The sequence below is a fragment of the Tachyglossus aculeatus genome, chromosome 22 (assembly GCF_015852505.1).
Source record: "Tachyglossus aculeatus isolate mTacAcu1 chromosome 22, mTacAcu1.pri, whole genome shotgun sequence".
Lineage (NCBI taxonomy): Eukaryota > Metazoa > Chordata > Mammalia > Monotremata > Tachyglossidae > Tachyglossus > Tachyglossus aculeatus.
Window position 1 is genome coordinate 54,639,082 of NC_052087.1, and position 26,148 is coordinate 54,665,229.

General features: G+C 54.0%; 1 protein-coding gene across 2 annotated transcripts; it reads right to left on the reverse strand.

Annotated features, from left to right (window-relative positions):
- Positions 1-752: 752 nt before the first annotated feature.
- CHID1 (chitinase domain containing 1) lies at positions 753-25,477 on the reverse strand. Of its 2 annotated transcripts, none has more exons than XM_038764710.1 (13): positions 25,459-25,477; positions 22,046-22,200; positions 21,660-21,809; positions 19,229-19,361; positions 17,849-17,893; positions 16,258-16,364; positions 16,063-16,124; positions 12,226-12,318; positions 11,966-12,064; positions 8,142-8,291; positions 6,495-6,575; positions 4,080-4,122; positions 753-859 (listed from the first exon to the last, which is right to left on the reverse strand). In XM_038764710.1, exons 2-13 carry the CDS (start codon positions 22,154-22,156, stop codon positions 761-763), a joined length of 1,173 nt encoding a protein of 390 aa, XP_038620638.1. In that variant the 5' UTR covers positions 22,157-22,200; positions 25,459-25,477; the 3' UTR covers positions 753-760. The 2 variants fall into 2 exon arrangements, with proteins under 2 accessions (XP_038620638.1, XP_038620637.1); XM_038764709.1 differs by having other exon boundaries at positions 11,966-12,067.
- Between the last annotated feature and the right edge of the window lie 671 nt (positions 25,478-26,148).

Consider the following 26,148-nt stretch of genomic DNA (forward strand, 5'->3'; position numbering starts at 1 on the left):
CCCCTTACTTCCAGGGGGAGGGATTGGGTGTCGGGGTCCAGGGCGCGATCTTGGACCGATTTCCACCCCGTACCCGCTGCCTGTTTCTGGGGTGTGACCTCTGACCTCCGCCGCCCACACCCTGGGCACAACTGGCGACCGGTCGCGCCCACCCAGTGCCCAGGGCGTGACCTTTAAACCCCGCTGAGGGCACCGGAGGTTGACCAACCTGGGGCGGGGGACGAGAGTCTGGCCCACCCTGCAGTCCACTGGGGGAGGAAGCCCACCGGGCCCAGGGCCGGACCCTCCGTCCTATAGGCTGAAAGAGCACTCAATGAGGCGCCTCCTGTGTGCAGAGCACTGTATTGGATACCTACTGCTCAGGTGACATTAAAGATACAACCCGACCCTCCACAGTCTGGTGACTTGGGGTGCCGTGGCGCGGCCCCCATGGGGTCTCTGTGCTGCTGACGTGTGGACGCGGGCCCCGAGGCCAAGGATGGGTGCCAGCTGACCCCCGGGAAGGGTCCCGGGAGACCCCCTGCCCCTGTGGACCTCCGACCCTCTGCTCCCCCGCACTGCATCTCAACCCCCTATCGCAGCCCAGGGACCCCCCCCGAAAATGAGCCTCCCACCCCACGGCCCCCACGTCACCCCGTTTTTCCCATCGCCTCGGAAACCTGAAAAGGAGGACTCCCCCCTCCCCGCTCCCCCGGGGTGGAAATAGTTGGGGACCCCCGGGGGGCTGCCGGGGACCCCCGCCCCGACCCCCTCGGCCGGGTCAGAGCAGGTCGTAGAAGTAGTCCAGGCCCTGGCCCAGCTCCCAGATGGCGATGCCCGTCCCCAGCTCGGCCGCCAGCTCCAGGCGCAGCGCGATAGACTGCCACCGAAAAGAGACCCCCAGTGAGCACCCCCTCCTCCCATACCCCTGGACCTGGGGACCCTAGCCCCCCACCCCGGACGTGAGGGTTCACATGTCTTCCGGGGCTCCTAAATAATAACAATGGTGGTATTTGCTAAGCGTCTACTACGTGCCAGGCACCGGACTAAGCGCTGGGGGAGATAAACGTTAATCAGGTTGGACACAGTCCCTGCCCACCACGGGGCTCCTTTCCTTTCATTCATTCATTCATCCAATCGTATTTATTGAGCGCTTACTGGGTGCAGAGCACTGTACTAAGCGCTTGGGAAGTATGAGTCGGCAACAGAGAGAGACGGTCCCTACCCAACAACGGCCTCACAGTCTAGAAGGGGGAGACGGACAACAAAACGTGTGGACGGGTGTCATCGGAATAAATAGAAGTAATGCTAGATGCACATCATTTCCTTTTTCTTTTTGGTATTTGTTGAGCGCTTACTATGAGCCAGGCACTGTACCACGCCCTGGACTGTACTAAGCGCTGTCCTTTCCTCAGGCTGACCTCTCAAACCACACCTGACTCTGGCTTATCGTTATTATGACTGTGACTATAATTATGAGAAGCAGAATTAAAAAGCAGAAGCAGAAGAATTAAAAAGAAGCAGCGTGGCTCAGTGAAAAGAGCCCGGGCTTTGGAGTCAGAGGTCATGGGTTCGAATCCCGACTCCACCACATGACGGCTGTGTGACCCTGGGCAAGTCACTTAACTTCTCTGAGCCTCAGTTACCTCATCTGTAAAATGGGGATTGATTGTGAGCCCCCATGAGGGGCAACCTGATCACCTTGTATCCCCCCCAGCGCTTAGAACAGTGCTCTGCACATAGTAAGCGCTTAACAAATGCCATCATTATTATTATTATTATTAATTGCATTTGTTGAGCGCTTCCTAGGTCCCAAACTCTGTACTAACCGCTAGGACAGCCAAAAGATAATTAGGTTGGGCAAGATCCCACCATTATTATTATTGTTATCATTATTAATAATGTTAATATTATGTTCTCTCCCATAGTCTGTAAGCTGGTTGTGGGCAGGGAGTGTGTCTACCAGTTCTGTCCTGCTGTACTCTTCCAAATGTTCAGTACAGTGCTCTGCACACAGTAAGTGCTCAAAAAAAAAAAATAATAATAATAATGGCATTTATTAAGCGCTTACTATGTGCAAAGCACTGTTCTAAGCGCTGGGGGATACAAGGTGATCAGGTTGTCCCACGTGGGGCTCACAGTCTTAATCCCATTTTACAGATGAGGGAACTGAGGCACAGAGAAGTTAAGTGGCTTGCCCAAGGCCCCACAGCTGACAAGTGGCGGAGCTGGGATTCGAACCCATGACCTCTGACTCCAAAGCCCGGGCTCCTTCCACTGAGCCACGCTGCTTCTCAAAATAGCATGGATATCGCCAGTCCACGAGAAGCGGCACTGCCCAGTGGATCGAGCCCGGGCTTGCCAGTCAGAGGATGTGGGTTCTAATCCAGCCTCTGCCACACGTCTGCTGTGTGACCTTGGGTAGGTCACTTCACTTCTCTGTGCCTCAGTTCCCTCATCTGTAAAATGGGGGGTGAAGAGTGTGAGCCCCCTGTGGGACAGGGACTGTATCTGGCCCGATTATCTTGTACCATAGAATAATAATAATAATAATAATAATAATTTTGGTATTTGTTAAGCGCTTACTATGTGCAAAGCACTGTTCTAAGCGCTGGGGAGGATACAAAGTTATCAGGTTGTCCCATGTGGGCTTCACAATCTTAATCCCCATTTTACAGATGAGGTAACTGAGGCCCAGAGAAGTTAAGTGACTTGCCCAAAGTCACACAGCAGACAAGTGGCAGAGCTGGGATGTATAATAATAATAATAATAATAATAATAATGGTATTTAAGCGCTTACTATGTGCAAAGCACTGTTCTAAGCGTGGGGAGGTTACAAGGTGATCAGGTTGTCCCACGGGGGGAATCGCAGTCTTCATCCCCATTTGACAGATGAGGCCACTGAGGCCCAGAGAAGCGAAGTGACCCGCCCAAAGTCACCCAGCGTGGCTCAGTGGAAAGAGCCCGGGCTTTGGAGTCAGAGGTCACGGGTTCAAATCCCGGCTCCGCCAACTGTCAGCTGGGTGACTCTGGGCAAGTCACTTCTCTGTGCCTCAGTTACCTCATCTGTAAAATGGGGATTAAAACTGCGAGCCCCCGTTGGGACAACCTGATCACCTTGTAACCTCCCCAGCACTTAGAACAGTGCTTAGCACACAGTAAGCGCTTAACAGATACCATTATTAGTAGTACGTACCGTAGTGTTTAGAACAGTGCTTGGCACACAGTAAGCGCTTAACAAATACCATTATTAGAGAAGCAGCGTGGCTCAGTGGAAAGAGCACAGGCTTTGGAGTCAGAGGTCACGGGTTCGAATCCCAGCTCCACCACGTCTGCTGTGTCACCTTGGGCAAGTCACTTCACTTCTCTGGACCTCAGTGACCTCATCTGGAAAATGGGGATGAAGACTGTGAGCCCCACGTGGGACAACTCAAGCACCTTGTATCTTCCCCAGCGCTTAGAACAGTGCTTTGCACATAGTAAGCGCTTAACAAATACCATCATTATTATTATTATTATTATTATCCCAGACTGAGCCCCTTCCTTCCTCTCCCCCTCGTCCCCCCTCCATCCCCCCATCTTACCTCCTTCCCTTCCCCACAGCACCTGTATATATGTATATATGTTTGTACATATTTTTTACTCTATTTATTTATTTATTTTATTTGTACCTATCTATTCTATTTATTTTATTTTGTTAGTAGGTTTGGTTTTGTTCTCTGTCTCCCCGTTTTAGACTGTGAGCCCACTGTTGGGTAGGGACCGTCTCTCTATGTTGCCAATTTGTACTTCCCAAGCGCTTAGTACAGTGCTCTGCACATAGTAAGCGCTCAATAAATACGATTGATGATGATGATGATGATGATGATTACACTGTGGGGTCGGTTGTCTCTGAGACGAGGACCCTCGGGAGATCTCGCAAGCCCATCCTCACTGTGGCTTCTGGTCCTCCCCACGCCCCTGGGGTCCCGGGGGTCCCAGGCTGGGCTGCGTCACGGGAAGGGATGGGATAGTACAGTGCTAAGTGCTTAGTACAGTGCTCTGCACATAGTAAGCGCTCAATACATACGATTGATGATGATAAGGATGAGGACGGTACCTTCAGCGTTGGATAGTAGACTGTGTGCTTGCCTCCTTTGCTTCTACAAAACAGAGACAAGAGAACGTGTCTCCCACCGTGGTCTGGGCAGCCAGAGGGAGAGACGCCCCCTCCCTTCTTCCCCCACCGCCCCGGCAACCCCCAGACCGGACCGGTCCGGGCCCCCAATTCCCCCCAGGAGCCTCCGTTCCGGGAATCCGGGCCCGCCCGCTGGGTGACCTTAGGGAAGTAGCTAAACCTCTCTGGGCATCGGTAAAACTTTGGGCCTGCTTTCTACTAATTTCCCCGTCCGTCCTCCGGGGTGGTAAAGTAGCCACAGGGACGACTCTAGAGAAGCGGCGTGGCTCAGTGGAAAAGGGCACGGACTTTGGAGTCAGAGGTCACGGGTTCAAATCCCGCTCCGCCCATTGTCAGCTGTGTGACTTTGGGCAGGTCACTTCGCTTCTCTGGGCCTCAGCTCCCTCATCTGTAAAATGGGGAGTAAGACTGTGGGACAACCTATTACCTTGTAACCTCCCCAGCGCTTAGAACAGTGCTTTGCACATAGTAAGCGCTTAATAAATGCCATGATGATGATAATAATAATAATGATGGCATTTATTAAGCGCTTACTATGTGCAAAGCACTGTTCTAAGCGCTGGGGTGGATACAAGGTGATCAGGCTGTCCCACGCGGGGCTCACAGTCTTAATCCCCGTTTTACAGATGAGGGAACAGGCTCAGAGAAGTGAAGCAACTTGCCCAAGGTCACACAGCAGACACGTGGTGGAGCCGGGATTTGAACCCATGACCTCTGACTCCAAAGCCCATGCTCTTTCCACCGAGCCACGCTGCTTCTCATCAGTCATCATCTGATGATGATGACTCTATGTGCCGGGTCACTGGGGGAGAGTCGGGGATGGCGAGGGGAGAATCAGGGGGGTGGGGTGGTCTGTCCTGGGTTACTGGCCCAGGCCAGGGGTTCTTCATCATCATCATCATCATCCATCGTATTTATTGAGCGCTTACTGTGTGCAGAGCACTGTTCTAAGCGCTGGGGTGGATACAAGGTGATCAGGTTGTCCCACGTGGGGCTCACAGTCTTAATCCCCGTTTTACAGATGAGGGAACAGGCTCAGAGAAGTGAAGCCACTTGCCCAAGGTCACACAGCAGACACGTGGTGGAGCCGGGATTTGAACCCATGACCTCTGACTCCAAAGCCCGGGCTCTTTCCACCGAGCCACGCTGCTTCTCATCAGTCATCATCTGATGATGATGACTCTATGTGCCGGGTCACCGGGGGAGAGTCGGGGACGGCGAGGGGAGAGTCAGGGGGGTGGGGTGGTCTGCCCTGGGTTACTGGCCCAGGCCAGGGGTTCTTCATCATCATCATCATCATCATCATCCATCGTATTTATTGAGCGCTTACTGTGTGCAGAGCACTGTTCTAAGCGCTGGGGTGGATACAAGGTGATCAGGTGGTCCCACGTGGGGCTCACAGTCTTAATCCCCGTTTTACAGATGAGGTAACAGGCTCAGAGAAGTGAAGTCACTTGCCCAAGGTCACACAGCAGGCACGTGGTGGAGCCGGGATTTGAACCCATGACCTCTGACTCCAAAGCCCGGGCTCTTTCCACCGAGCCACGCTGCTTCTCATCAGTCATCATCTGATGATGATGACTCTATGTGCCGGGTCACCGGGGGAGAGTCGGGGACGGCGAGGGGAGAGTCAGGGGGGTGGGGTGGTCTGCCCTGGGTTACTGGCCCAGGCCAGGGGTTCTTCATCATCATCATCATCATCATCATCCATCGTATTTATTGAGCGTTTACTGTGTGCAGAGCACTGTTCTAAGCGCTGGGGTGGATACAAGGTGATCAGGTTGTCCCACGTGGGGCTCACAGTCTTAATCCCCATTTTACAGATGAGGTAACAGGCTCAGAGAAGTGAAGTCACTTGCCCAAGGTCACACAGCAGGCACGTGGTGGAGCCGGGATTTGAACCCATGACCTCTGACTCCAAAGCCCGGGCTCTTTCCACCGAGCCACGCTGCTTCTCATCAGTCATCATCTGATGATGATGACTCTATGTGCCGGGTCACCGGGGGAGAGTCGGGGACGGCGAGGGGAGAATCAAGGGGGTGGGGTGGTCTGTCCTGGGTTACTGGCCCAGGCCAGGGGTTCTTCATCATCATCATCATCATCCATCGTATTTATTGAGCGCTTACTGGGTGCAGAGCACTGTACTAAGCGCTCTGGGAAGTACAAATTGGCAACATATAGAGACGGTCCCTACCCAACAGTGGGCTCACAGTCTAAAAGGGGGAGACAAAACCTCCTCCTCCTCCTCCCCTTCCTCCCGGCCTCGCTTTCCCTGAAAGGGTCCCGGCCCCCCCCCGGCCGTCCCGAGGCGGGCCGCCCCCGCCGGGAAGCACTCACGGTTTGTAATGTAAGTAGTGCTCGCCCGTCTCCTCGTCCCAGACCAGCTTGGGCTTGTGCTGCTTCAGGATCTCGATGTATCTGCGGAGGTCAAAGGGCAGGGCAGCCCGTCGGCCGGGGCCAACTGCCCCATCCGCTCTTCAACGGGGGCTATTTACCGGGCACCTCTGCCATGCAGGGTGCTGCACTTCATCATCATCACCAATCGTATTTATTGAGCGCTTACTATGTGCAGAGCACTGGACTAGGCGCTTGGGAAGTACAAATTGGCAACATCTAGAGACAGTCCCTACCCAACAGCGGGCTCACAGTCTAAAAGGGGGAGACAGAGAACAAAACCAAACATCCTAACAAAAGAAAATAAATAGAATAGATATGTACAAGTAAAATAGAGTAATAAATCATCATCATCAATTGTATTTATTGAGCGCTTACTATGTGCAGAGCACTGTACTAAGCGCTTGGGAAGTACAAATTGGCAACATCTAGAGACAGTCCCTACCCAACAGTGGGCTCACAGTCTAAAAGGGGGAGACAGAGAACAAAACCAAACATCCTAACAAAATAAAATAAATAGGATAGATATGTACAAGTAAAATAAATAAATAGAGTAATAAATCATCATCATCATCATCATCATCATCATCAATCATATTTATTGAGCGCTTACTATGTGCAGAGCACTGTACTAAGCGCTTGGGAAGTACAAATTGGCAACATCTAGAGACAGTCCCTACCCAACAGTGGGCTCACAGTCTAAAAGGGGGAAACAGAGAACAAAACCAAACAGACTAACAAAATAAAATAAATAGAATAGATATGTACAAGTAAAATAAATAGAGTAATAAATCATCATCATCATCATCATCATCACCAATCGTATTTATTGAGCGCTTACTATGTGCAGAGCACTGTACTAAGCGCTTGGGAAGTACAAATTGGCAACATAGAGAGACAGTCCCTACCCAACAGTGGGCTCACAGTCTAAAAGGGGGAGACAGAGAACAAAACCAAACATACTAACAAAATAAAATAAATAGAATAGATATGTACAAGTAAAATAAATAGAGTAATAAATATGTACAAACATATATACAGGTGCTGTGGGGAAGGGAAGGAGGTAAGATGGGGGATGGAGAGGGGGACGAGGGGGAGAGGAAGGAAAGGGCTCAGTCTGGGAAGGCCTCCTGGAGGAGGTGAGCTCTCAGCAGGGCCTTGAAGGGAGGAAGAGAGGTAGCTTGGCGGATGGGCAGAGGGATTGGGGGCATTCCAGGCCCGGGGGATGACGTGGGCCGGGGGTCGATGGCGGGACAGGCGAGAACTTGGCACCCACTGTGAGCAGAGCGCCGTGCTGGCCGCCGTGCACGGTAACGGATTGAGGAAGGGGGGTCTATTCTGTGCAAAGAGCTCTACCGGGCATCCACCATGTGCAGAGCACTGTAATAATAATAATAATAATAATAATAATAATAATATTGGCATTTGTTAAGCGCTTACTATGTGCAAAGCACCGTTCCAAGCGCTGGAACCGGACACTGTACCGGCCACCTACGGGGCTTTCGGAAGCGACGCCGCCCCCCCCCCCCCCCAAGGCCCCCCTCCCCCTTTGATGGGGGGCAGTGGTCCCTCGCCCCACCCGGCCCCCACCTGCCGCCCACGACGGGCTCGGCCGAGGCGGCGGAGAAGTCCAGGCCGTAGAAGTTGAGTCCCAGGAGGATCTTGGGCCGCCAGCGGGCGTCCGGGTCCAGCCGCTGGATGCAGGCTCGCACCCAGGGCAGGGGAGCGTTCGGGCCGGGCCTGGGGGAGCGAACGAGACGGACGGGCGGCTTCCCGGTCATCATCATCATCATCATCAATCGTATTTATTGAGCGCTTACTGTGTGCAGAGCACTGGACTAAGCGCTTGGGAAGTCCAAGTTGGCAACATCTAGAGACAGTCCCTACCCAACAGTGGGCTCACAGTCTAAAAGGGGGAGACAGAGAACAAAACCAAACATACTAACAAAATAAAATAAATAGAATAGATATGGACAAGTAAAATAAATAAATAGAGTAACAAATATGTACAAACGTATATACATATAAACAGGTGCTGTGGGGAAGGGAAGGAGGGAAGAGGGGGGATGGAGAAGGGGGAGAGGAAGGAGGGGGCTGAGTGTGGGAAGGCCTCCTGGAGGAGGTGAGCTCTCAGTAGGGCCTTGAAGGGAGGAAGAGAGCGAGCTTGGCGGATGATCAGTCATCACCGACTGATGGACCCGGTCGGGAAATTCAGCCAAGCCATCGTATTTATTGAGCGCTTACCCTGTGCAGAGCACTGGACTAAGCGTTTGGGAGAGGGCAATACAACAGACACATTCCCTGCCCATAACGAGCTGACAGCTCACCTCCTCCAGGAGGCCTTCCCAGACTGAGCCCCTTCCTTCCTCTCCCTCTCCATCCCCCCCATCTTACCTCCTTCCCTTCCCCACAGCACCTGTATAGATGTTTGTACAGATTTATTACTCTATTTATTTTACTTGTACATATCTATTCTATTTATTTTATTTTGTTAGTATGTTTGGTTTTGTTCTCTGTCTCCCCTTTTTAGACTGTGAGCCTGCTGTTGGGTAGGGACTGTCTCTAGATGTTGCCAACTTGTACTTCCCAAGTGCTTAGTACAGTGCTCTGCACACGGTAAGCGCTCAATAAATACGATTGATTGATTGATTGATTGACAGTCTAGAGGGAAATCACCTCCCAGCAGCCCCGGGGGCTTCCTGTGCCCGGATGGGGAGGGTCCCCACACTGACTGGACTCTCCCCATTTTGCACATAGTAAGCGCTAAATAAATACGATTGATGATGATGATGATGATGCGTTAACTGCTTACTATTCATTCAATCGTATTTATTGAGCGCTTACTGTGTGCAGAGCACTGTACTAAGCACTTACTAAGTACTATGTGCCAGGCACTGTACTTAGAACGGTAATTACCTAATTATATATGTATATGTGTTTGTACATATTTATTACTCTATTTTACTTGTACATATCCATATATGTTGCCAATTTGTACTTCCCAAGCGCTTAGTACAGTGCTCTGCACATAGTAAGCGCTCAATAAATACGATTGATGATGATGATGATTTTATTTTGTTAATATGTTTGGTTTTGTTCTCTGTCTCCCCCTTCTAGACTGTGAGCCCGCTGTTGGGTTGGGACCGTCTCTATATGTTGCCAACTTATACTTCCCAAGCGCTTAGTACAGTGCTCTGCACACAGTAAGCGCTCAATAAATACGACTGATTGATTGATCGATTAATTAGCCTGTATCTAGCACCCTTCTAACCACTGGAGCAGATACCCTAGCACTTAGAGAAGCAGCGTGGCTCAGTGGAAAGAGCCCGGGCTTTGGAGTCAGAGGTCCTGGGTTCAAATCCCGGCTCCGCCACTTGTCAGCTGTGTGACTTCGGGCAAGCCACTTCACTTCTCTGTGCCTCAGTTCCCTCATCTGTAAAATGGGGATGAAGACTGTGAGCCCCCCGTGGGACAACCTGATCACCTTGTAACCTCCCCAGCGCTTAGAACAGTGCTTGGCACATAGTAAGCACTTAATAAATGCCATTATTATTATTATTAGAACTGTGATTACCTGATTACCTTTTATCTACCTCAGCGTTTAGAACAGTACTTGGCGCATAGTAAGTACTTAACAAATACCACAATTATTATTATTATTATTATTATACAAGCTAATAAGGTTGAACACAGTCCCCGTTCCACGGGCATCCCCATTTAACAGACAAGGGAACCGGGGCACAGGGAAGTTAATAATAATAGAGGCATTTGTTAAGCGCTTAAAATGTGCCAGGCACTGTACTAGGCACTGGGGTAGATACAAGGCAATCATCATCATCATCATCAATCGTAGTTATTGAGCGCTTACTGTGTGCAGAGCACTGTACTAAGCGCTTGGGAAGTACAAATTGGCAACATATAGAGACAGTCCCTACCCAACAGTGGGCTCACAGTCTAAAAGGGGGAGACAGAGAACAAAACCAAACATACCAACAAAATAAAATAAATAGAATAGATATGTACAAATAAAATAAATAAATGAATAAATAGAGTAATAAATATGTACAAACATATATACATATATACAGGTGCTGTGGGGAAGGGAAGGAGGTAAGATGGGGGGGATGGAGAATCAATCAGGTTGGACACAGCCCCTGTCCCACATGGGGCCCCAAATCTTCACCCCCATTTTACAGATGAGGGAACTGAGGCCCAGAGAAATTAATAATTATAGAAGTATTTGTTCAGCGTTTACTACGTACTAGATGCTGAGGTGGATATAGGGTGATCAGGTTGGACACAGTCCATGGCCCACGTGGGGCTCACAGTCTTTATCCCCATTTTACAGGTGAGGTCACTGAGGCCCAGAGTAGTGAAGCGACTTGCCTGAGGTCACACGGTGGACAAGCATCAGAGGTGGGATTAGAACCCAGATCCTCTAACTTCCAGGCCCAGACTTTATCCACTAGAGCGCCTAGCTTTTCATTCATTCATTCAATCGTATTTATTGAGCGCTTACGGTGTGCAGAGCACTGTACTAAGCGCTTGGGAAGTACAAGTTGGCAATGTATAGAGATGGTCCCTACCCAACAGCGGGCTCACAGTCTGAAGGGACTACCCGAGGGGCGGGAGGGCGGCCAGATGGTTAGAGCTGGGACGGGGAGAAGCAGCGTGGCTCGGTGGAAAGAGCATGGGTTTTGGAACCAGAGGTCATGGGTTCAAATCCCGGCTCTGCCAACTGTCAGCTGGGTGACTTCGGGCAAGTCATAACTTCTCTGGGCCTCAGTTACCTCATCTGTAAAATGGGGATGAAGACTGGGAGCCCCCCGTGGGACAACCTGATCACCTTGGGACCTCCCCGGCGCTTACAACAGTGCTTTGCACATAGTAAGCGCTTAATCATCATCATCATCAGTCGTATTTATTGAGCGCTTACTATGTGCAGAGCACTGTACTAAGCGCTTGGGAAGTACAAATTGGCCACATCTAGAGACAGTCCCTACCCAACAGTGGGCTCACAGTCTAAAAGGCTTAATAAATGCCATTATTACTGGGAGCTGGCAGACCTGACTTCTAATTCCGGCCCTGCTTTCCGGCCCGCTGTGGGATGTCAGGCAGGCCGCTGAACCTCTCTGGGCCTCTTTTTTCCCCCTGCCTGTAAAGTGGGGATGAGTCCCCGCCGGCCCTCCCTCCTAGGCGAGGAGCCGGTGTTGGGCGGGGACGCTGACCGTCCTCCCCGATTACCCTGCCCTGGCCCCAGCGCTCAGCACGTAGTAAGCGCTGAACCAACGCCGCGACGACGACGACGATACTGGCGGTTTCCCCTGGGCCGGTCGGAGGTAGGTGCTGGTTACGGGGGGCTCCCGCGCCCCCCACCCACCCCGCCCCTGGACCCCCCGGGCCCCGGCCCTTACCGCTGCGGAGAGGAGTAGTCATAGGTCATCAGGCTGAAGCCGTCGACGAGGGGGGCCAGCTGGTCCAGGTGAGTCCGCCCGAACGAGCCCCCCGACGGCCTGCTGGACCCCCCGCGCACATGCTCACCACCCGGCTGCCCCCCTCACTCCCGCTCCGGGGGTCCCTTCCCTCCCCCCGCCCAAGCCCAGCGGAGGGCAGAGGGGCCGGGGGTCCCCCCCACCCTGGAGTGATGGCCGGCGGGGGGACGGGGGGCACCCACCCCGGGGTGACGACGGGCGGGATGACCACGACGACCCGCAGCTGGGCCTCGCGCAGGGCCTGGGCCAGGTGGCTCAGTAAGTGGAGCAGCTCCCTGCAAGACACAAGGGGATGGATGGCTTTGGGGGGCCGTGGCCCCGTCCATCTACCTCCCCATCACACAGAAACCCCCCCTCACCATCGGCTTTCCAGGCCTCCGCATCCCCTTCCCACCTCACCTCCCTTCTCTCCTTCTGCATCCCAAACTTGGCTCCTCTAACGCCAAACTCCTCACTGGGCCTCCATTTTGGCCTGGAAAGCCCTCCCTCCTCAAATCATCATCAGTCGTATTTATTGAGCGCTTACTGTGTGCAGAGCACCGTACTAAGCGCTTGGGAAGTACAAATTGGCAACACATGGAGACAGTCCCTACCCAACAGTGGGCTCACAGTCTAAAAGTCTAAAGTCTAAAATCCCAGTCTAGAAGTCTAAAGTCTAAAATCCCAGTCTAAAATCCCACAGACAACGACACCCCTCCTCCTTCAAAGCCTCACTGAAGGCCCATCTCCCCCCAGACGCTTTTTCTGACTGACCCCCATTTCCTCTTCTCCCACTCCCGTTGGCATGTGCCCCCTTTATTCACCCCTCCCTCAGCCCCACAGCACTTCTGTCCATATCTGGAATTTATTTTTATTTATACTAATGTGTCTCCCCATCAAGACTGTAAGCTCATTATGGGCAGAGAGCGTATCTACCAATTCTGCCATATTGTCCTCTCCCAAGCTCTTAGTCTAGTGCCCTGGACAGAGTAAGCGCTCAATAAATACCACTGGTTAATTGATTGATTGGTGGATTCATTCATTCAATTGTATTTATTGAGCGCTTTGACTGTGTGCAGTGCGTTGTACTAAGCGCTTATAGATGGATCTCCCTAGTTTCATGGCTCCTGAGATCCTGGGGAGATTGTAAGCCTGTTATGGGCAGGGATTGCCTCTCTTTATTGCTGAATTGTACTTTCCAAGCACTAATAATTATAATGGTATTTGTTAATAATAATAATAATGGCATTTGTTAAGCGCTTACTATCATCATCATCAATCGTATTTATTGAGTGCTTACTATGTGCAGAGCACTGTACTAAGCGCTTGGGAAGTACAAATTGGCAACATAGAGAGACAGTCCCTACCCAACAGTGGGCTCACAGTCTAAAAGGGGGAGACAGAGAACAAAACCAAACATACTAACAAAATAAAATAAATAGAATAGATATGTACAAATAAAATAGAGTAAAAAAAATATGTACAAACATATATACATACATACAGGTGCTGTGGGGAAGGGAAGGAGGTAAGATGGGGGGGATGGAGAGGGGGACGAGGGGGAAAACACTATGTGCAAAACACTGTTTTAAGCACTGGGGAGGATACAAGGTGATCAGATTGTCCCACGGGGGGCTCACAGTCTTCATCCCCATTTTACAGATGAGGGAACTGAGGCCCAGAGAAGTGAAGTGACTTGCCCAAAGTCACACAGCTGACAAGTGGCGGAGCCGGGATTAGAACCCATGACCTCTGACTCCCAAGCCCGGGCTCCTTCCATTGAGCCGCGCTGCTTCAGCACTACCTACGTGCCAAGCGCTGTTCATTCATTCATTCATTCAATCGTATTTATTGAGCACTTACTGTGTGCAGAGCACTGTACTAAACGCTTGGGAAGTCCAAGTTGGCAACATAAAGAGACGGTCCCTACCCAACAGTGGGCTCCCAGTCTAGAAGACTAGACGGTGGGCTCGCTGTTCTAAGTACTGGGGTAGATACATGGTAATCAGGTTGTTCCACGTGGGGCTCACGGTCTTAATCCCCGTTCTTCAGTTGCGGTAACTGAGGCCCAGAGAAGTGAAGTGACTTGCCCGAAGTCACACAGCTGATGAGTGGTGGAGCCGGAATTAGAAGCCACGACCTCTGACTCCCAAGCCCGGGCTCTTTCCACTAAGCCACGCTGCTTAGTACAGTGCTCTGCACAAATGAGCGCTCAAAATAAATACGATTGAATGAATGAATGAATGGATGATGCAGGCCTGCACCGGGGATCTGCGCTGCAACCCCCGGCCCACATCATCCCCCTGGCCCGGAATGCCCCCAATCCCTCTGCCCATCCGCCAAGCTAGCTCTCTTCCTCCTTTCAAGGCCCTACTGAGAGCTCACCTCCTCCAGGAGGCCTTCCCACACTCAGCCCCTTCCTTCCTCTCCCCCTCATCCCCCTCTCCATCCCCCTCATCTTACCTCCTTCCCCTCCCCGCAGCACCTGTATATATGTCTGTATGTTTGCACGGATTTATTACTCTATTTATTTCTACATATTTATTCTATTTATTTTATTTTAATATGTTTTGTTGTCTGTCTCCCCCTTCTAGACTGTGAGCCCACTGTTGGGTCGGGACCGTCTCTATATGTTGCCAACTTGTACTTCCCAAGCGCTTAGTCCAGTGCTCTGCACACAGGAAGCGCTCAATAAATGGTGATGATGATTATGGTATTTGTTAAGTGCTTACTATGTGCAAAGCAGTGTTCTAAGCGCTGGGGGGACACAAGGTGATCAGGTTGTCTCACGTGGGGCTCACAGTCTTCATCCCATTTTACAGATGAGGTCACTGATACGATTGAATGAATGAACGTTGGGTAGGGACTGTCTCTATATGTTGCCAACTTGTACTTCCCAAGCGCTTAGTCCAGTGCTCTGCACACAGGAAGCGCTCAATAAATGGTGATGATGATTATGGTATTTGTTAAGCGCTTACTATGTGCAAAGCACTGTTCTAAGAGCTGGGGGGACACAAGGTGATCAGGTTGTCTCACGTGGGGCTCACAGTCTTAATCCCATTTTACAGATGAGGTCACTGATACGACTGAATGAATGAATGTTGGGTAGGGACCGTCTCTATATGTTGCCAACTTGTACTTCCCAAGCGCTTAGTCCAGTGCTCTGCACACAGGAAGCGCTCAATAAATGATGATGATGATTATGGTATTTGTTAAGCGCTTACTCTGTGCAAAGCACTGTTCTAAGCGCTGGGGGGATACAAGGTGATCAGGTTGTCTCACGTGGGGCTCACAGTCTTAATCCCATTTTACAGATGAGGGAACTGATACGATTGAATGAATGAATGAATCAATCAATCAATCGTACTTATTGAGCGCTTACTGTGTGCAGAGCACTGTACTAAGCGCTTGGGAAGTACAAGTGGGCAACATATAGAGACAGTCCCTACCCAACAGTGGGCTCACAGTCTAAAAGGGGCTCACAGTCTAAAAGAATGAATGAATGTTGGGTAGGGACCGTCTCTCTATGTTGCCAACTTGTACTTCCCAAGCGCTTAGTCCAGTGCTCTGCACACGGTAAGTGCTCAATAAATACGATTGATGGATGGATTGATTGATTGAATGAGGAGTGAACAGCGCTCCCGACTGGGCGCAGGGAAGAACTGCAGCCTAGACCAGGCCGTGGCTCCACACCGCCCCCGTGTGGGCGCAGAGGAGACGGCGCCGGGCGGCCCTCTGCTGCGACACCGCCCCCGTGTGGGCGCAGCGGAGAGCTGCAGCCCAGACAGCGTGGCTCAGGGGGAAGAGACCGGGCTTGGGAGTCGGAGGGCACGGGTTCGAATCCCGCCTCCGCCACTGGTCAGCTGGGGGTCTTTGGGCAAGTCACTTCGTTTCTCTGGGCCTCAGTGACCTCATCTGGAAAATGGGAATTAAAACTGTGAGCCCCACGTGGGACAATCTCATCACCCTGTACTCCCCGGCACTTAGAACAGTGCTTTGCACAGAGTAAGCACTTAATAAATGCCATCATTATTACTTACTTGGCCTTCTGGCTCCCCAGCTGGCTCCAGACCTCGATCACGAAGCCGTCAAAATTCTCGCTCTGAAATAAACGGGCAGGGCTGGGGGTGGGGGGACGGGCCCGGGGGGTGGGCAGAGGGCCAGAGAGGCCCTTTGGGAGGGGGTTGCCCGGCGGGTGGGACGGGTTGCCCGGCGGGGCAAGGGGGGCCCGCTACCTTGGCGACGCGCAGCAGGGCCAGTCCGAGCTCGTCCATCTCATCCTCGCTGTGGAAGACGGCCTCGAAGTCCGCCAGCGTCCAGCCCTCGAACAGGACGCGGGGCACTACGGGGGGCACACAGCAGCCCGTACCCGCCTTGGCGTTCCTGCCCGGCCCCTGCCGAGCCCACCCCCCCCGGCCTCTATGGGGTGAAGCCCTCCACCGGGGACATCCCGGACCCCTAGCTCTCTTCCTCCCTTCAAGGCCCTACTGAGAGCTCACCTCCTCCAGGAGGCCTTCCCACACTGAGCCCCCTCCTTACCTCCTTCCCTTCCCCACAGCACCTGTATATCCATCCATCAATCAATCAATCGTATTTATTGAGCGCTTCCTGTGTGCAGAGCACTGGACTAAGTAAGCGCTTGGGAAGTCCAAGTTGGCAACGTCTAGAGACGGTCCCTACCCAACAGTGGGCTCACAGACTAGAAGGGGGAGACGGAGAACAAAACAAAACATATTAACAAAATAGAATAGAATAGATATGTACAAGTAAAATAGAGTAATAAATCCGTACAAACATATATACATATATACAGGTGCTGTGGGGAAGGGAAGGAGGTAAGGCGGGGGGGATGGAGAGGGTATATATGTATATATGTTTGTATGGATTTATTACTCTATTTATTTTACTTGTACATCCATCAATCAATCAATCGTATTTATTGAGCGCTTACTGTGTGCAGAGCACTGTACTAAGTAAGCGCTTGGGAAGTCCAAGTTGGCAACATCTAGAGACGGTCCCTACCCAACAGTGGGCTCACAGTCTAGAAGGGGGAGACGGAAAACAAAACAAAACATATTAACAAAATAAAACTTAATAGAATAGAATAGATATGTACAAGTAAAATAGAGTAATAAATCCGTACAAACATATATACATATATACAGGTGCTGTGGGGTAAGGAAGGAGGTAAGGCGGGGGGATGGAGAGGGTATATATGTACATATGTTTGTACGGATTTATTACTCTATTTTACTTGTACATATTTATTCTACTTATTTTATTTTGTTAATATGTTTGGTTTTGTCGTCTGTCTCCCCCTTCTAGACTGTAAGCCTGCTGTTGGGTGGAGACTGTGAGCCCACTGTTGGGTCGGGACCGTCTCTATATGTTGCCAACTTGTACTTCCCAAGCGCTTGGTCCAGTGCTCTGCACACAGTAAGCGCTCAATAAATACGATTGATTGATTGATTGATTGACCGCCTCTATATGTGGCCAACTTGTACTTCCCAAGCGCTTAGTCCAGTGCTCTGCACACAGTAAGCGCTCAATAAATACAATTGATTGATTGATTGATTGACCGTCTCTAGACGTTGCCAACTTGGACTTCCCAAGCGCTTAGTCCAGTGCTCTGCACACAGTAAGCGCTCAATAAATACGATTGAATGAATGAATGAATGAATGAACCCCGTGGCACGAAGCCCCCCTCCTCTCCCCTCCGGGGACCCCTCCGGCCCCCCGCGGGGAGGGTGGGGTGGGTGAAGGATGCCCGAGGAGGTTGCCCCCAGCCCCTCTTTGCCCACTGTCCAGCCCCCTCGGGTCACTCACCGACGCGCAGGCCGGGGGCGACCCTCCGGACATCTCTCAACCAGCCTGTCCCAATGGGGAGAGAGAAGAAAGGGGTGAGTTCGGTCTTCCGGGAGCAGAGCGGGAAGGCAAACTACTCACTCAATCAATCAATCGTATTTATTGAGCGCTTACTGTGTGCAGAGCGCTGTACTAAGCGCTTGGGAAGTACAAGTTGGCAACATAGAGAGACGGTCCCTACCCAACAGTGGGCTCACAGTCTAAAAGGGGGAGACGGAGAACAAAACCAAACATATTAACAAAATAAAATGAATAGAATAGATATGTACAAATAAAATAGAGTAATAAATATGTACAAACATATATACATATATACAGGTGCTGTGGGGAAGGGAAGGAGGTAAGATGGGGGGATGGAGACGGGGACGAGGGGGAGAGGAGTCTCCATCGTAGACCCACCGGCCGACCCCTGGACCCCCAACCTGCCCCGTTGGCGGGGGTGGGTAGTGATCGGGGGTCCGGGGGAAGGTGTGGCGGGGGGGCTGTGTGACCTTGGGCAATTCGCTTCACCTCTCTGGGCCTCAGTTCCTTCACCTTATCCGCCAAGCCAGCTCTCTTCCTCCCTTCAAAGCCCTACTGAGAGCTCACCTCCTCCAGGAGGCCTTCCCACACTGAGCCCCCTCCTTCCTCTCCCCCTTGCCTTTCCTCCTTCCCCTCCCCACAGCACCTATATATATGTTTGTACATATTTATTTATTTATTTTACTTGTACATATCTATTCTATTCATTTTATTTTGTTAGTATGTTTGGTTTTGTTCTCTGTCTCCCCCTTTTAGACTGTGAGCCCGCTGTTGGGTAGGGACTGTCTCTACATGTTGCCAACTTGTACTTCCCAAGCGCTTAGTACAGCGCTCTGCACACAGTAAGCGCTCAATAAATACGATTGATTGACTGACTGTACATATTTACTATTCTTTTTATTTTGTTAATATGTTTTGGTTTGTTGTCCGTCTCCCCCTTCTAGACCGTGAGCCCGCTGTTGGGTAGGGACCGTCTCTATATGTTTCCGACCTGTACTTCCCAAGCGCTTAGTCCAGTGCTCTGCACACAGTAAGCGCTCAATAAATACGATTGAATGAATCAATGAATATAGCTATAATTCTAGTTGTTCTGACGATTTTGACACCCGTCTACATGTTTTGTTTTCTGTCCCCTCCTTCTAGACTGTGAGCATGTTGTTGGGTAGGATCCGTCTCTACGTGTTCCCGATTTGTACTTCCCAAGTGCTTAGTGCTCTGCGCACAGAAAGCGCTCAATAAATGCGATTGAATGAATGAATGAAGGAAGGAAATAGGATCATTCTTAGCGCTGCAGCCCCACGCCCCCGTCCCAGGACAGACCTTGGTCGACGTCGTGAAGGCCGGTGACCTGGAAGAGCTCCCGGCCCCGGCGCTTCACCTGCAGCCACACCGGCGACAGCCACGAAAACTTGGCACCGAACGTCTTGGCCACGTCGTAGCCGCCGCCGTTCCACTGCGCGGAGAGAGAGAAGGGGACGGGGACGGGGATGGGCAGCGGCCTCCGAACTCACTCGCCTCCTCTAGGAAACTGGGGAGTCCCCAGGCCCGAGGAGGAGGAGGAGAAGATGCAGCCGCTTTGGTGGACGTACCCCGGGGCAGCTGCTGAAGTGGACACCTCCCCGGGCAGCCCCCTCGCCCCTCTGGGATAACAGAATTCATTCTAACTGATGGATGGCCGGGCCCATCGACCCTCAGGGTTTGGCTGTCCCTTCCCCGTTACCCAGAAGTCTTAGCGCCCCGGGGCCGCCTCCCCACCTGCCCCACCTCAACCCCACCAGAAGTGGACACCTCCCCGGGCAGCCGCTGTGGTGGACGCCCCCTTGCCCCCCTGGGATAATGAAAGTCATTCTAATTGTCAGTCCCTGGATGGACGGACGGGGCCCGGGTTTGGCTGTCCCTTTCCCGTTACCCAGAAGCCTTAGCGCCCCGGGGCCGCCCCTCACCTGCCCCACCTCAACCCCACCAGAATTGGACACATCCCCGGGCAGCCACTATGGTGGACGCCCCCTTGCCCCCCTGGGATAATGAAACTCATTCTAATTGTCAGTCCCTGGATGGACGGACAGACGGGGCCCGGGTTTGGCTGTCCCTTCCCCGTTACCCAGAAGTCTTAGCGCCCCGGGGCCGCCTCCCCACCTGCCCCACCTCAACCCCACCAGAAGTGGACACCTCCCCGGGCAGCCGCTGTGGTGGACGCCCCCTCACCCCTCTGGGATAACGGAACTCATGATAATTGTCAGTCCCCGGATGGACGGCCGGGCCCATCGACCCTCAGGGTTTGGCTGTCCCTTCCCCGTGACCCAGAAGCCTTAGCGCCCCGGGGCCGCCCCCGCCGGCCCCACCTCAACCCCACCAGAAGTGGACACCTTCCCGGGCAGCCGCTGTGGTGGACGCCCCCTCACCCCTCTGGGATAACGGAACTCATTCTAATTGTCAGTCCCCGGATGGACGGCCGGGCCCATCGACCCTCAGGGTTTGGCTGTCCCTTCCCCGTGAGCCAGAAGCCTTAGCGCCCCGGGGCCGCCCCCCGCCGGCCCCACCTCAACCCCACCAGAAGTGGACACCTCCCCGGGCAGCCGCTGTGGTGGACGCCCCCTTACCCCCTTGGGATAACGGAACTCATTCTAACCGATGGACAGCCGGGCCCATCGACCCTCAGGGTTTGGCTGTCCCTTCCCCGTTACCCAGAAGCCTTAGCGCCCCGGGGCCGCCCCCCACCTGCCCCACCTCAACCCCACCAGAAGTGGACACCTCCCCAGGCAGCCGCTGTGGTGGACGCCCCCTTACCCCCCTGGGATAATGGAACTCATTCTAATTGTCAGTCCCTGGATGGACGGACGGATGGGGCCCGGGTTTGGCTGTCCCTTCCCTGTGACCCAGAAGCCTTAGCGCCCCGGGGCCGCCCCTCACCTGCCCCACCTCAACCCCACCAGAATTGGACACCTCCCCGGGCAGCTGCTGTGGTGGACGCCCCCTCACCCCTCTGGGATAACGGAACTCATGATAATTGTCAGTCCCCGGATGGACAGCCGGGCCCATCGACCCTCAGGGTTTGGCTGTCCCTTCCCCGTGACCCAGAAGCCTTAGCGCCCCGGGGCCGCCCCCGCCGGCCCCACCTCAACCCCACCAGAAGTGGACACCTTCCCGGGCAGCCGCTGTGGTGGACGCCCCCCTCACCCCTCTGGGATAACGGAACTCATGATAATTGTCAGTCCCCGGATGGACGGCCGGGCCCATCGGCCCTCAGGGTTTGGCTGTCCCTTCCCCGTGACCCAGAAGCCTTAGCGCCCCGGGGCCGCCTCCCCACCTGCCCCACCTCAACCCCACCAGAAGTGGACACCTCCCCGGGCAGCCGCTGTGGTGGACGCCCCCTCACCCCTCTGGGATAACGGAACTCATTCTAATTGTCAGTCCCCGGATGGAGGGACGGGCCCATCGACCCTCAGGATTTGGCTGTCCCTTCCCCGTTACCCAGAAGCCTTAGCGCCCCAGGGCCACCCCGCACCTCAACCCCACCAGAAGTGGACACCTCCCCGGGCAGCCACTGTGGTGGACACCCCCTCACCCCTCTGGGATAACGGAACTCATTCTAACTGATGGATGGCCGGGCCCATCAGGGTTTGGCTGTCCCTTCCCCGTTACCCAGAAGCGGCCCCCGACCTGCCCCACCTCAACCCCAGCAGTGCCCCATCCCATCCCAAACTGACCGGAGGGATGTCCCCCCATCCCACCCCACCCCACCCCCACTCACCGGCGTGACGTACCCCAGCGCGTCCCCCGCAAAGTGCGTGCGGGCGGCCTTGGGGGCGCAGGCCCTCCGGTGTTCCCGCACCACGTCCTCGGCCCTCGGCTCCGACACCACCAGCCCCCGCTCCCGCACCGTGCGCTCCGAGGGACCCGTCTGCGGGGGGAGAAACTGAGTCACGCGCCGGGGGGGCCCGCAGGGAAGGCGCCCGGGGGTCTTCCCGCCCCTCACGATTGGAGCCCGGGGACTCGGGAGGACGGGAGCCCCAGGGCATCCCCCGTCGGCGCTTACAACAGTGCTCTGCACGTAGTGAGCGTTTAATAAATACCATTATTATCCGTAGAAGGACCCCCGAGGGGTCATGAGGTCCAATCCCCAGCCTGCGGGCCCACCTTCTCCTGCAGGGATTTGGTGGCGGATTTCCTGGGGTCGGTGCGGGACAGGGTGGGGGCGGCCAGCTGGTAGGCCAGGGAGAGGCACAGCGCCGTCGGGAACAGCCGCATGGCCGGGAAGCCGGGGCTCCGCTTCTCGTCCTCCTCCGAGGTTGCTGCGGTAGAGACGGAGTTGGTCACATTGCCGCTATCTTGGCCTCCCTGGGACTGCTTGCTCAATGCCCCACAGCTGTACTGGACGTCTGCTGAGTGCAGAGCACTTACTAGGCACCTGCCGTTTGCAACGCACTGGACTGGATGCCTGCTGTGGGCAGGGCCCTGAACTGGACATCATCAATCATCAATCGTATTTATTGAGCGCTTACTATGTGCAGAGCACTGTACTAAGCGCTTGGGAAGTACAAATTGGCAACATATAGAGACAGTCCCTACCCAACAGTGGGCTCACAGTCTAAAAGCTGAGGAGTGCTGTATTGGGTGCCTGTTGTGTGGTGAGTGCTATACTGAGTGTCTGCTGGGTGCAGAGCGCTGTACTGGACGTCTGCTGAGTGCAGAGCACTTACTAGGCACCTGCCGTTTGCAATGCACTGGACTGGATGCCTGCTGTGTGCAGGGCCCTGAACTGGGCATGTGCTGAGGAGCGCTGTATTGGGTGCCTGTTGTGTGCTGAGTATTATACTGAGTGCCTGCTGGGTGCGGAGCGCTGTACTGGACGTCTGCTGAGTGCAGAGCACTTACTAGGCACCTGCCGTTTGCAATGCACTGGACTGGATGCCTGCTGTGGGCAGGGCCCTGAACTGGACATGGGCTGAGGAGTGCCGTGTTGGGTCCCTGTTGTGTGCTGAGTGCTATACTGAGTGCCTGCTGGGTGCGGAGCGCTGTACTGGACGTCTGCTGAGTGCAGAGCACTTACTAGGCACCTGCCGTTTGCAATGCACTGGACTGGATGCCTGCTGTGGGCAGGGCCCTGAACTGGACATCATCATCAATCGTATTTATTGACCGCTTACTATGTGCAGAGCACTGTACTAAGCGCTTGGGAAGGACAAATTGGCAACATATAGAGACAGTCCCTACCCAACAGTGGGCTCACAGTCTAAAAGCTGAGGAGTGCCGTATTGGGTGCCTGTTGTGTGCTGAGTACTATACTGAGTGCCTGCTGGGTGCAGAGCGCTGTACTGGACGTCTGCTCAGTGCAGAGCACTCACTAGGCACCTGCCGTTTGCAATGCACTGGACTGGATGCCTGCTGTGTGCGGGGCCCTGAACTGGACATGGGCTGAGGAGTGCTGTGTTGGGTGCCTGTTGTGTACTGAGTGCCTGCTGGGTGCGGAGCGCTGTACTGGACGTCTGCTGAGTGCAGAGCACTTACTAGGCACCTGCCGTTTGCAACGCACTGGACTGGATGCCTGCTGTGGGCAGGGCCCTGAACTGGACATCATCATCAATCATATTTATTGAGCGCTTACTATGTGCAGAGCACTGTACTAAGCGCTTGGGAAGTACAAATTGGCAACATATAGAGACAGTCCCTACCCAACAGTGGGCTCACAGTCTAAAAGCTGAGGAGTGCTGTATTGGGTGCCTGTTGTGTGGTGAGTGCTATACTGAGTGTCTGCTGGGTGCAGAGCGCTGTACTGGACGTCTGCTGAGTGCACTTACTAGGCACCTGCCGTTTGCAATGCACTGGACTGGATGCCTGCTGTGTGCGGGGCCTTGAACTGGACATGGGCTGAGGAGTGCTGTGTTGGGTGCCTGTTGTGTGCTGAGGACTATACTGAGTGCCTGCTGGGTGCGGAGCGCTGTACTGGACGCATGCCGGGTGTAGGGCACTGTATTGGGCACTTGCTGTGTGCACGGCGCTGTGATGGGAGCTTGCTGGGTGCAGGACAGTGTAGCTTAGTGGATAGAGCAGGGGCCCGGCAGCCAGAAGGACCTGGGTTCTAATCCCAGCTCCGCCACTTGTCTGCTGTGTGACCTAGGGCAGTAGGGACTGTCTCTACATGTTGCCAACTTGTACCTCCCAAGCGCTCAGTACAGTGCTCTGCACCCAGCAAGCGCTCAATAAATACGATTGATGATCACCTTGTAATCTCCCCAGCGCTTAGAACAGTGCTTGGCACATAGTAAGCGCTTAATAAATGCCATCATTATTATTATTATTTGACATGGCGAGAAGCAGCGTGGCTCAGCGGAAAGAGCGCGGGTTTATGGAGCCGGAGGTCGTGGGTTCGAATCCCGTCTCCGCCACGTGACGTTGGGCAAGTCACTTAACTTCTCTGAGCCCAAGTTCCCTCATCTGTAAAAATGGGGATTAAGACTGCGAGCCCCACGTGGGACAACTTGATGATAATAATAATAATTTGTTAAGCGCTTAGTATGTGCAAAGCACTGCTCTAAGCGCTGGGGGAGATACAAGGTAATCAGGTTGTCCCACGTGGGGCTCACAGTCTTCACCCCCATTTTCCAGATGAGGGAACTGAGGCCCAGAGAAGTGAAGTGACTGGCCCAAAGTCACCCAGCTGACATCATCATCATCAATCGTATTTATTGAGCGCTTACTATGTGCAGAGCACTGTACTAAGCGCTTGGGAAGTACAAATTGGCAACATATAGAGACAGTCCCTACCCAACAGCGGGATCACAGTCTAAAAGGGGGAGACGGAGAACAAAACCAAACATCCTAACATGTGGCGGAGCCGGGATTTGAACCCACGACCTCCGACTCCAAAGCCCGGGCTCTTTCCACTGAGCCACGCTGCTTCTCTCACAGCGCTTGGCACAGTGCTTCGCACATAGTAAGCGCTTAGCAAATGCCATTATTATCATGATTATTATTATCTCTGCGCCTCAGTAACCTCGCCCGTCAAATGGGGGTGACGACTGCGAGCCCCAGGTGGGACAGGGGCTGCCGGTGACCTTGTCACCACCCCGGCGCTTAATCAATCAATCAATCAATCAATCGTATTTATTTATTTTCCTTGTCCATATCTATCCTATTTATTTTATTTTGTTGGTATGTTTGGTTTTGTTCTCTGTCTCCCCCCTTTTAGACCGTGAGCCCACTGGTGGGTAGGGACTGTCTCTATATGTTGCCAACTTGTACTTCCCAAGCGCTTAGTACAGTGCTCTGCACATAGTGAGCGCTCAATAAATACGATTGATGATGATGATTGAGCGCTTACTGTGTGCAGAGCACTGTACTAAGCGCTTGGGAATTCCAAATTGGCAACATCTAGAGACAGTCCCTACCCACCAGTGGGCTCACAGTCTAAAATAGAGTAGAGTGCCTGGCACCTAATAGGCGCTTACCAGATAGCACAATTATTACTATGGTTATTATTGTTATTAGGGGGTGGGCAGAGCAGGCAGGGCTCTGTAGTGGACGCCTCCCCCCGCCCCCCCCCCACTCACCGGCTCCCGTGCTGTGACCGCCGCCGCCAAAACCCCGGAAACGAAGGCCGGAGAGGGGCGGGGCGGTGGGCGGGGCCTAAAGGAGGGGGCGGGGCCTGACGCGGAAAGGGGGCGGGGCTTGACGGAGAAGGGGCGGGGCCCGGCGGGGAGGAGGGAGGGGCCCGGAGAGACGGTGGGCGGGGCTTGACGGGGTGGGGCGGGGCCTGACGTTGAAGGGGCGGGGCCCGGAGGGGAGGAGGGAGGGGCCTGGGGCGGCGATGGGCGGGGACTGACGGGAGGGGCGGGACCAAGGGAACGGCGGGCGGGGCCTGGCGGGGAGGGGCTTGAGGGGCCGGTGGGCGGGGCCTGCTGGGGAGGAGGGAGGGGCCTGAGGGAGCGGGGGCAGGGCCTGTCGGGACGGGGGTGGGCCTGACGTGGAAGGGGGGGCCTGGAGCGGCGGCGGGCGGGGCCTGTAGGGAGTGGGGGGGGGCCTGAGGGAACGGTGGGTGGGGCCTGACGGGAAGGAGGGCGGGGCCTGGAGCGACGGTGGGCGGGGCTTGACGGGGAGGGGCGGGGCCTGACATGGGAGGGGCGGGGCCCGGCGGGGAGGATGGAGGGGCCTGAGCGAGCGGTGGGCGGGGCCTGACGGGAGAGGGGGCGGGGCCCGGCGAGGTGAAGGGAGGGGCCGGGAGCGGCGGGGGGGCGGGGACT